Source organism: Dasypus novemcinctus, chromosome 20 (genome assembly GCF_030445035.2).
Source record: "Dasypus novemcinctus isolate mDasNov1 chromosome 20, mDasNov1.1.hap2, whole genome shotgun sequence".
NCBI classification, from domain to species: Eukaryota; Metazoa; Chordata; class Mammalia; order Cingulata; family Dasypodidae; genus Dasypus; species Dasypus novemcinctus.
This window is the reverse complement of record NC_080692.1, coordinates 50,917,437-50,929,842: the sequence shown is the minus strand read 5'-3', so window position 1 is coordinate 50,929,842 and position 12,406 is coordinate 50,917,437. Positions and strand designations below refer to the sequence as shown.

Below are 12,406 nucleotides of genomic sequence, written 5' to 3'. Positions count from 1 at the left end.
CCCAGAGGCTGAGAGAGAGGCCGGAGGCTGGAGTGGGCGGAGCAGCCCGAAGCTGCAGCAGCAAGGCCGCCATGCCCGGCCACGGGGTGTGACACCAGGATCGCCAGCAGCTGGCCGTTGGTGACACAGCGCTCTGATGGTGCCTTGACTTTTGCACTTTTTCACAGCCTTGGAACCGTAAGCTCTTGCCCTCATAAACTCCCATTATAATAACCAGCCCATGCCTGGTATTTTGCATTGGCAGCCTTTAGCAAACTAAAACAGATGCCGAAGCAAGGCGTTCCTGGTATTTTCCTGAATTCTTCATTGTTAATTAGACCAAACGTCTTAATTCTCAAGAATGTCAAATTCTTCAAGTTCTTGTAAAGAAACTTTGTCATTTTTTTTTTCCAAAAATAGGGTCATCCGTTCACAGTTTCTTGCCTGTTTCTTAATTTGTCTGCATTTGCGTGCTCTGCACCTGGGGTTGCTGCTGCCTGCTTTGGCCTCTTTGTCCCATGGGTGCTGCTGCTGGGGGCAAGGAATCGCCAGGGAACATTTTAAAACGCAGGGTCTGCTGTCGCAGGCGTGAATGGGCCTGAGTCTGCATTTCTCTAAGCTTCTGGGTGGTGAGGATGATACTGTCCATAGATCGTACTTTGAGCAACAAGGTCATAGATGGAGACAGATTTCTAAGTAGCTGAGTAGGAGAAACAGATGCAGTATGATGGAAGGCCCCTGGATCTTAAGTCAGGAGACAGGTATGTGAACAATGACAAGTCGCTTGACTTTTCTGAATCCAAATTTTCTCATCAGAAAAATGAGTATGATAATAGATAATACCACATGGGATTACTGTGAGAATTAATAATGTTATGTGAAAATTTACCAGAGCATATGGTACATGGTCATTGCTAAATGAATGACTGTTGACTCTAAATATTACTGTAAGTACACAGCACAGAACTGGTAGCTGGTAAAGAGGAGGAACTCGGCTGGTACCTGTTGTTCAAGGGTTCTAATCGTCATCCTGTCTCTGTGGTCAGCTACAGCATCTCGCACTTAGCAAATGGTCAGTGTGTGGGGGACTGTGTTGGTAGCAAAGTCCATCGCTGCCAAGAACTAGTGTGCACTTGGGGCTTCAGAGATGCTGGCCCCAGATCTCCCCAGGCACTGGGGAAAGAGAACCTTCACCTGAGAAAGTGGAAATAGCGCTCAGTCCTTGGCTCCTCTCCGAGCCAGAAGGGAAATCACAGGAGAGGACTTGAGTGGAGAAGACAGAACCAGCTCGGATTTTCAACAAAAATATGGTGAGAAAGTCGCCGGCAGTCCTTTGCCAGCCAATGGCCACCATCTTTACTTTCCTGAATGGCGGGTGGAGTCCATCTCTGTCCCGTACAGCGTTGGCGCTGGACCAAGCCTGTGCCTGGCCTGCGGCACTCAGCCCCTGTGGGGACTGGGCTGCAGCGGTGTGGCTAGCGCCGCAGGCCTCGAGTCCTTTCCCACACCACCCAGGTGCTGTCCCCAGCGTTGGCCCCCTGAGGGCCCAAAGGTTCTTGTGGAATATTAAAGAACACTCAGAAAAGTGGACATCCTGCAGCTTCCCTTCCATCTTTAACTTCTCTTTCCACTGAAAATTCAGAGACGCAGAGAAACTGTTAGCACCTCGAGGCTGCCTGGTTTAATTCATTTGCAGTAAAATCCAGAGTGAGCCAGTTAGTCTTCGCTAAAAGAAATGAGATTTTAACATGTAATAGGATTTATACGAAGGGTTATTAAAAGGTGTTTTTTCTTCCTCTCATAATCTCCAGATCCCAGGAGAAAAAAGAAGAAGCTATCATCTTACTGAAGGATTCCATTAAATATGGCCCAGAGTTTGCAGATGCTTATTCCAGTTTAGCTTCATTATTGGCTGAGCAGGTAATAATTGTATCCATTTAATTCCACACAATACTTTTAAAATTTTTATTGTTGAATTTATAATTTAATACTGAACAGCTATTTGTACAGGTGGTTTATTTTATAAGATCATATTGGACACCTACCTCTGTCAGCTTTATTCTTGAGAAATTACAAACCTGGTTTTCTCCAGGATTCTGACAATAGTGTAGGCAAACTTTAGACAAAGATGGTCATTATTGGCCATTGATAAATTCTCTATCACTTTGGGACAAAATCTTGTCAGAAATAATACAGAGTTATTTTCAGTTTTTGTTATTCCTTACCCATCACACTTTTCTGTGGACTTGCTAATGGACTAAGACCTCTGAGCTCAATGTGGAGCCAGTTACAGATAATCTTACAGAGTTCATGTCTTAATACCTTCAGAAGATCAGAGAATGTTTTAGGATGGGCTCCTAAGAGAACATTTGTAGTGGCATAAAACAGAGGAGTATTTTGATTCCACTCCCTCTCCTTACTTGTGTCTGAATGATTTGATACTACTTTCCACTCCTTGAATGCATGCCCCCTTCTGTGGGGAAATAAACATGTTATCTTCTCTAAATTGATACACAGTTTTGTCAAATAGAACTGTAGATTCTACAATTGCAAAATTGTCAGATAGAATATCTTTAAAATAAAATCCTAAACCTTTGAAAAATGTCCTGTAGCATTCAGTTGGCTTAAATCTAGTGATGAGTCAATATTTCATGTCAGTAACATAGGGGTGCAATTTGCATTCAAGTATTTCTGGAAGTCTCACCAGGAAGCAAAGTGGGAACATTCTATGGGTGTTTAACTGCCAGAAATTCTAACAGTCTCCCCCTCGTGTAGGTGCGTCTTAGACAAAAGCCTGCATGTGTGGTGGGTGACTTTAATGCATGTTTTAATAAAATGTTGAAGCTAAAATCATCATGACCCTGCTCAACACAGTACACTGGCAGTCCTTAGCTGCCTTTTATTTGTGTTAAAGCAGACCCAGTGGGGTTTTCTAAAAAACAGGTTGGCTCTGTCCATCGCTACTCCCTTTCCTCATCGCGCCTGAATCCTTCATTTGCACGCTGCCTCTGCCTGGGTGGTTGTCGAGCATATAGAACTTGTCCTCGCTCCAACTAGATGTTCTTAAGTGAGAATATAACCTTAGGGGGCTCCTGACTGCTCCCACCTCAGCAGAAGTCAGGGCTTGAGAAGCGATGCTTCAGAGAGGCTGGCCGCACTGGCCGTCCTACAGTTACTCAGGCATGCCCAGCACAGGTCAGGCCTTCTGCACCAGCTACTCCCTCCACCTGCCACACTTCCAGAGTTTCCTTCCTTACATCATGCCAGGTTTTGCTCAAATATTGCCATATCAGAGGGATCTTCTCTGATTACCATTTCTAAATATCGACCTCCCAGCACCTTGCCCTATCTCCTTTTCCCCCATAGCACTCATGACCATCTCATATGCATTTTTTTTAACATGGTCTTTCTTTCACCACCAGAAGACTGAACTCCATGAGAATGACCATCCTGTTTTTTTCATGGCTCTGCTTCCTTGCCTGTCACATTGTGCATGCTCAATATATTATTTTTTGCTGAGTGAATAAATAAATCAGTATGAACTGCTGCAGAACCTGGAGTCTCTCCAATCTAGTACATATTCTAACTTTTACTCCTAGAACAAGTAAGATCATCAGAGAGCTGGGCATGGAGTCACATGGCTCTGGCCCTTCCTAGCCTGGTTGTTGCTGAATTGTGCCTGACAGATGCTCTTGACCTCCACCCAGGGACAGTGAGAGAGAGGCAGGTGGGATTATTCAGTATAACCAAGTTAGGTCAAGGCCATCACCCACTAAATCATTCAGTGACTTCTTTTGAGGACTCAAGGCAGAAATGGCTCTCATTTTTCCTTATTAAGAAAGGCTGAGCTTCTCCTCAATTATGTTTAGTTTTTTTAATCAATGGACACAAAATATTTCAAGGGCTAAAAGAATTTATGCCAACCCTACGCTACCCCTAAAACCATCCAGGCTGATTAGTCTATGTTTTGCTTTTACTCCTGGATTTATCATTTCCTATAATTTATTTTGTTCAATTGACATTTTATATTCTTGAAAGCTGCCTCAATTTCTTCATGGAATAACGGGGTATAAGTGCATAAGCAAGAATTTAAGTCAGTAAATAAATAAATAACGATAGTTCCCCATTCATATATTTTCACCCAAGTCACCAGGACAAATATAAACGCATGATTGCGCTCCTTACTGGAAACCACCCTTCAGTAAGTGACTCTTAACACACACCAGCGAGAGCACAGGGCTTGACTTCAGGGGCTCTTTACAGGTAGGAGTGGGACTCAGAGCTCTTCACAGAGTCCCGTCCTCCTGCAGTGCCATCTTTTCTTACCTTGTAACCTTGTAAATCTTACCCTTTCTTTAAGATCCAGTTCACCCTCCGCTTCATCTCAGGGTAAGTTATCTTTCCTCAGAGCTCCTCAAACAGTTAGTGTCACTCACATCTACAGGCAGACTAATCATGCCTTTTTATTTCCGGATTGATAACTCCAGCTGTGGCTTCAATCCTGTGTTTTAACTGCATGTTGACATCTGTGGTGGAGGCCCTTGTTTCAGGAAGAGTATGGGAAGAATGGACTTCTTTGTGGAATAAGATTCCTTTGCCCCTGGGAATTCTTTGAATGTGAGGGATGAAAGGAGAAGGAAAACAGAAAATTAAGAACTCCAGGGCTGACCACCTAGAAGCCTGAGCCGATACACGGAGCCACTTGTAGCCATGGGTAAGCCAGAGAGACACAAGGCTTTAAGAAAGAAGAAAGTAGTATTAGCTTCAACTTTTTTTTCATTAAACAAGTATCATAACAATGTAATGGAAAATTTGAAAATTCAAGGGAAATAAAATACACTCTATACCCATAATCTAATATCTGAAAACATCAAATGTTATCATTTTTTTATATATGCCAGAGGTCTTTTAAATATATTTACAATTTAATGATTGCTCAGTAGTTTTTATCAAGGTAATGAGTTGTAATTTACATAATAATACCCCTTCTGTTGATCATTTGGATTCTTTTTTTTTTTTTTTCACATCAATGGCTTGAAAATTTTTATTTACCATCAGCAAATATTGGAAATAGAAAAAGGAATTCTGCAGAATTTCACAAATAAACTTTCCGATTTCCACTAACAAGTGTTATCATCCAATGGCTAAGCAATTATAATGCTATGAATATTCACCACAATGAATGTGCTGAATAGAAAACAGGCAAGGAGACAGTAAAATGTTACTTACAACGCCATTATTTTTCTCTTTTTCTCTGTGTGTGTGTGTGTGGAGTGGACTTCTTACAGCTTTTTTTGTTGTTAGAGACGTTGTGGGTAAAAACAATCATACATAAAATACAGTGTTCTCATATGCCACCCTCTTGTGAACACCTTGTGTTGGTGTGGTATTTTTGTTACAATAGATAAAAGCACGTTTTTATAATTGTAATATTAACTATAGTCCATGGTTTAACTTAGAGTTCCACTGTTTGTATTGTACAGTTTCATGGATTTTTTAAAACTTCTATTCCAGTAGCAGATATAGGACCTAAAATTTCCCCTTTTAACTGCATTCAAATGTGGAATTCAGGGCTGTTAATTATCTTCATCATGCTGTGCTACCATCACCACCATCCATTAGCAAAATTGTCCCATCCGTATTTTGGATAAGTTCCTAATCATAGATTCCTAGAAGGAGAATTCCAATATTAAAGATTAGCATGAGCATATTTCATGACTCTTGAGACATGGTACTAAATTACATTCCAAAAGACTGGTTGGAACTGCCACAGTGTACAGCCTTTAGGTCATGAATGTTAGTGGAGCATTAAAATGGAAATGGCGTGTGGACAGATGACATGAGAGAGGTCAGGGTTGGAAATACAGCTCTGGGACTTCATCACATAAATGAAGCCATATTATGGGCAGGTGATTTCTCTGAAGAGTAAATGAAGAACAGTGTAGGAAGATGAAGCAAAGTAGAATTTTTTAACCTTCTCATTTTATAGATAAAAATGTATGGTACAGAGTTAGTGGCTACCCGAGGTCATTCAAACAACTAACGGTAGGACCGAGACTAGACCCTCGTCTTCTGACTCCTCACCCAGCAGCCTTTCGCCATTTGGTGCTAGAGTCCCATGAGTGAAGCAGGTCTGGGGGACCACAGCTAATGCGACTGGGTGCAGGAGGAGGGAGGAAGGAAGAAGCAGGGGCCGCCCTGTCACAGAAGGTAGATAGCTAAGGTACCCAACAGGAAGATGATTCCTTATTTGTCAACTGCATCAAGGACATCTGGAAAACCGAATAGAAAATACACTCTTAGATTTGAAGAAAGAGCACTGGGACTTGCTGTTCTCTTCTGGTCCTCCGTTAGCATTGAGAGCGGGCTGTATTCCGGCTTCTGAGACAGGGCTGTAAACGCTCACAAGCCCACACCCATTCTAGACCAGCCTGGCCTCACATAGATTACAGAGCGTGCACTGCGCCAGCAGTAAAAGAAAAGGAACAGTTACAACTCTTAATTAACCCACTGTAAATTGTCACCAGCCTATTGAAAAACTTATTAATAGCTTGATAGCATTTAAAATATTTTCCCTTCATGGATTTTGGAGATGCCTTTACCCAATACAAGAATGAAAATTAAATTGGAACATTAATTATAAATTAGAAGCACAGAGTGAGATTAAAAGATCTGGGATCAGTTTCTCTTCTCCTACAAATGCTATGTATACTCTCTTATATGTGGCCAAGTCAAATTGAACCGGACCCAAACTTAAGAATGTATTGATTTAATGAGTCAACACATATTTAGTGAGTACCTAAGCTGCACAGGCCCTAGAGCTTGCAGAGGTATCAAGGTGTAAGCCTTAGCCTTGTGGAGTTTACAGTCTAGAAGGGAAGATTTAGCAAATATCTACCTCCTTCCTCCTCCAATATCTAACCTGCCTGGAACAGACACTGCAAAGGGAAAGTACCAATGAGGATATGAAAGGGCCTAACTAATGTGGGAAGGGGCTTGTGGAAAATGGGGGCAGTGACCAACAAGGATGATTCCTTCTGAGACCTGAGGAATGTATAGATATCAGCTAGGTAGAAATGAACAGGAAAATCCATGGCCAGAGAGACCAGACCATAAGCAGGCTCTGAGGTGGGGAAATTTTCCTCTAACAGAGAGAAGGCCATGTACCTGAAGTGAAGGGAAAGGAGGCCAAGGTGGCTTGAGAAGAGTCTGGAAAAGTAGGAAACTGCAATTATATATATAAATTCTTGCCTGTGTCTCCTCCCAGTGTTATACCCCTGTGATTGCTTGCCCATTTCATAAATTCTCTTTTAGCTTGCATTTTACAATTCTTGGCATTTCCTTTTTCAAACGATTATTTCTCTCTCATTTAAACTGTCACAGGATGATTGTGATAGTTAAGCCAATGTGTCAACTCCTCCAGGTCCTGATGCCCGGTTATCTGGTCAAGCAAGAACTTTGCTAATTTTAACACAAAGGCATGGACTTGAATCATCAGGGAGCTGATTGCATAGATGGCTGGTTACATCTGTAATCAGCTGAGGAGATTGCCTTCAGCAGTGAGTGACGTCTCATCCAGTCGGTTAAAGGCCTTAAAAGGAAAAGAGATTTCAGCATTCAGAGAGAGAATTCCCTTTTCCACGTCAGACAGACAGTGTCTCTGGGAAACTCACGGAGGACTTCCTCAGAGCCCCTGGCTTGTAGCCTGCCCTATGAAATTTGGACTTGTGCATCCCCATGGTTGCCTGAGGCAATTTTATAAAACCCCATACTATTTACAGATACCTCCTGTTGGTCCTGTTTCCCTAGAGAACCGGACTAATACAGTGATGGTAACACTCTGCTGGATGGTGAGAAAAATCCAGGATTAGAAAATGCCCAACATTTTCTTAATGGGAGGAATGCAGGATTGATTCCTTTTAGTTGAATGTAAAAGAGTTTAGACATCAAATATTGATGGCATGTTTCTCATAACTGTCCGTGTTGATATCTGATGGATGGAAGAACTGTAAATGAAAGCAAAGGAGAATGTTAGAGAGGAGGCAGCTCTCCTTTATCTTTTGAGCCAGTGTGTCTTAAATAGTTTCTTTCTTGAATAGTTTATCTTGGAGAAGTCATTGGTATAAGCTTAAACTTTGTTTGATCCTGATTTCCCAGATTTGTAATAATAAGTAGTCATTTGACTGATGGAAAGAGACCTTATGACTTTGTTCTTACTTCATTGACTAGAGTGAAAGTACTTGTAGAAAGAAGTTCAGACACATTACCACGATTCAGGGCAGTAGGACAGCTTTCCTGTGGTGCCGGCCACCCAGGTCCACTTCTGTTTCTGTAGGTCCTTCACCCCTTTGAGATACCACACCCTACACCTTCTGTCCAGAAGTACTCATTCATTAAGCCAGCGTTCACAAAGGGTGTGTGGACTGGGACCCCTGCAGTCCAACAAGGGCTATGCATTTTTCAAAATAATGCTGAGAAGTCATTTGCCTTCTGCACTCTCATTCTCTCATGAGTGTATGGTATCCGTTTTTTTTTAAAGACTGCATAAGGCATATAATACCAATACAGGGTGTTAATAATAGGGTGGGTTTGAGGAAAACACACCAAATACAAGATATGGACTATAGTAAGTAGTAATATTTTGACGCTGCTCTTTCATAGTTGGTGGCAAATGTTCCACGACAGTGCAAGGTGTTGGTGGTGGGGTGATGTATGGGAGCCCTGTATGATGATGTGCCTGTTCGTTTTGTGAGTTCACAACTTTTACTATACAGTTTTTGTTTATATATTTTCATGTATGCCTGATAAACATCAGTAAAAAAAATTTTAAGTGAAAAAAGACTGCATCATGCTTCCACACTTCTGAAAAGGCTATTAAAATACTTTCTCCTTTTCCAACTAAATGTCAGAGGCTGGGTTTTCTTCACAGTCTGAAGCAGTAGACTGAGTTAAGATTTAAAATGTACACAGTTCCTATTTGGGTTGATGGAAAAGTTTTGGTAATGGATGGTAGTGAGGGGAGCACAATGTTGTAAGTGTAATTGACAGGACTGAATTAAATATTTGAATGTGGTTAAATGGGGAAATGTTAGTATGTATATAAGGTACTAGAATAAAAAATTTTTTTTAAATCCATGAAAGTGCACAACACAAATAGTGAACTCATTTTCATCAACCAAAGCAAATGTACTGCACCAGCGTAAGGTGTTAGTAATAGAGTGTTATACAAGAATACTGTATTTTGTTCATGATTGTTCTCTAAAAATCTGCAACTTCTCTTAAAAAAAACATACAAAACCAGATCGAGCACAAAAGCATATATGTGACTCTAGCTGACTTCTCTTAAGCCAGACATTAAAGAGATTGACAAAAATGTAAAATGATGCCACTATTCTCACTGATTTTATGCTTTGGAAAATAGAGTTATCTTTCATATAAAGGTTTTATTTATATTATGTTTGTGAATTGTTATATTAAATATATTAATCCATATTTTAACTATTTCTTGGCTTCATTTCTAATGTAGTAAGTTGATAGGTAAAGCCTTCAGAAGCCAAAGGTCTTTTGGGTCCTTAGTAAATTTTGGAAGTGCGGAGGGGTCCTCAGCCAGGAAGTTTGTGAATCGCTGCTTTAAGCAAACGTCCATTTTCCCTCCAGGTTGCTGCAGCCTCAAACATCAGGAATGTTTTCCAAACCTATCATTTGGCCCAAGACAGTAAACTGCAGTCAGGGGCCCCTCACCTTTCAGGAGACTTTACTCTCCCTTCCGTGAGGTAAAAAGCACTGGTTGGAGACAATAGTGCGTGGAAAGTGGGGCTGCCGGTGGAGCTTTATTTTCCCCCACGCCAAAGCTTCTGGGCCACAGAGAAGACCTCCTGGCGGAAGCTGCCCGTTCCCCGCTGAGGCAGCGTTGGGTTGGGGACTCTGGTGTACAGGGAGAGTATTATTGTCAGATCCATTCTCTGGGCCCCAAGTCTTCTCAAACAATTTATGCCCACTTCCCCTGGCACTCATCAGTCAGTGCCGCCTCGGAATGCTGGGGCCCAGCTCAGGCCTTCCAGCCAGATGGCTTCAAGGAGGGCGGTGCTGGAAATGGAGCTGCAGGGATCAGATAATACTTTTTAAGATAAATGCATTGCCCTTCCAGAGAGGGTAGAATTTATTATATATTAATACCTTTCCAATACTTTTCTCCTGCAGTGGTTCCTTTTCTTTTTTTAATAAGCCGAATTATTCATTCCTTAAAATGAGTCAAGTGAACAGAAAGGAAAGCAGATATTGAAGATGTTTTTCATAGAGCCAGAGTTTCGAGGCTGCCCCTGGGGCTGCCAAGGTTTCAAGCACGTGCTTACTGCCTTGCAGCCTGTTATTTTAAATCCCACCACATCTTTGGACTCTGAAAAAGTATGTCTAGTGGCAATCCAGCTCCTAAATACTGAAATAGGAAAGAAGTTTTCAGTAGACAATGTGAGAAAGCAGGGGAAAAAACAAAATTAAATTGGATAAAACAATAATTGCACTTGAAGACTGTTGTTCCCTATTGTATTTGCCTTCAGCAAGTTAGAATGCAAGGAAATCTACTTTATTCCTTTCAGGAAAACCACCTTTAAACTCCCCCAGAGTCTGGTTATAAAGGAACCACAGATACTTTTCCAGCACGTCTTTATATTACGCAGCTGCTGGAGTTGATGGCACCCGGTGTCCTTGGCATCCACATCACGGCAGCTGTGGAGCATCTGTCTACCCCAGGCCCGGGAGTCTCTCCTGGTTGCCTGCCAGGCCCCTTGGGCTGCTCCCCCCATGACCCTGTCTGCATTGCAGCATCTCCTTGTCTGGATTCCACTCCACTGTCTGGAGAGAAGGGACTATCTGCCCTGTTCACTCTTCTGTCTCCTCTCTAGTTGGCAAATAGTGCTCAGGAAATATGGGTGAGGGCATGGATGGGGAGATGAATGGGGGAGTGGGTAAGGAGGTGGATGGGGGGGTATGGGGGGGGAAGTGTTTGGGTGGGGAGGTGATATCTAAAATTTGCTTGTTCTGATGCCAGATGTACCCTTTGCTTAGTTCCAGAAATACTGCTCTTCTTTAGCGCTCCTCAGTTCTCCGCCCACTAAAAACCTAGGCTTTATTCTCTCTCCCCATGTGGCTATGAAATTTGGAGCAAGTTTCTGAACCTCTTTGACCCAGGTTTTGTCATTTGTTAAAAACGGTGCTGAACTAGTATCTATTAATGTTCCTTTCAACTCTAATATTCTGTATATTTATTCTGCTGAATATCTCATCCATTTTATTTTAATTTTTTTCATTTTTATTTTACCATGACTATGTTAGTGCGTTTTAAATACTTGTAAAATAGAAAAGTTGAGCCTTTGCAAACAAAGATGACAGTTTATAAAACACTAACACAGGTCTGATAACAGGAAACTCAAGATTTTCAGGAACTGATTTCCCAGTTTTGGATTAGCCAGGTTATTCTTTCCCTGGTTACTTCTAAGACACTAAATATTTATTGACTTCTTTCTGAGAAGATGATTAAGGAAAGACACTAGAATCAGTGAATTATTTCTCATATGAAGTTACTGACAAGAGGCCTCATGGGAGAGGAACTAGGCGTTGGCTAAGATGCCACTGGCGCATGGTTGTGATGCCTGAGGTGCTGAGTAACAGCCAGAGGCCTCCTGAGCTCAAGAGCACCTAAGCTCAGCTCTTTTATCCCTGGTCCCATTGAATTGTATTTTTTAGTTCACTGGTCCCTGCACTTCGTGAATAGCTGTATTATTGTCTTACTAATCTCCACATCTTTGGCAAATATCTTTGACATAAATCACTTGCAATATTCCTAATAATAATAATAAGGAGAAGAGCTATCATCGGTCAAGTGCTGACTGTGCTGAACATCTTTCTAAGTGCTTTTCGTGTTTTAATCCCATTTAATCCTCACAACAAACCTGTGAGATAAGTACTATTATTTTCCCTCTTGCAGAATTGGGGCCTGGGGAGGATAAGCAAGGTCACACCATGGCAGATGGCGGGGCTGGGATTCAAATCCACGTGGTCAAACCCTCGAGTCCAGTTCTTCATCGTCATACCATGCTTCCTATGGCTGCTGCAGTAGGCGTGTGCTAAAGGACAGGCTAAATCAACGCATACCCCATAGTACTTACCTTTTGACGTCAGTATCAGTGGGAGTTTTATATAATTTGTGTTCTTCCTGTCTCTGTTTAACACACACAAGGTTGTCAGTCCTTCAGTAGATGATAGCTTTAGAAAGTTTTTCTGCTCTTCAGTAGGTTGAAAGGGAATATTTTGAGATTTCCATCCATCTTTAACTTTTGATTTTGGCAGTTTGTGGAGTTTGACCATTTAAAAGCCCGTATCTTTAGAAACCTGCAATTCCATTTTTGCTGGACTTTGGATTTGTAATTCA

The 12,406-nt window shown here is 41.7% G+C and overlaps 1 protein-coding gene across 1 annotated transcript in view; it reads left to right on the top strand.

Annotated features, from left to right (window-relative positions):
- The window catches only part of TMTC1 (transmembrane O-mannosyltransferase targeting cadherins 1), a 255,722-nt gene that overhangs the window by 206,131 nt on the left and 37,185 nt on the right, over positions 1-12,406 (top strand). The window contains exon 13 of the mRNA XM_058282990.2: positions 1,791-1,899. Within this exon, the coding sequence (XP_058138973.1) occupies positions 1,791-1,899 (109 nt within the window). The remainder of the gene's footprint in view (positions 1-1,790; positions 1,900-12,406) is intronic.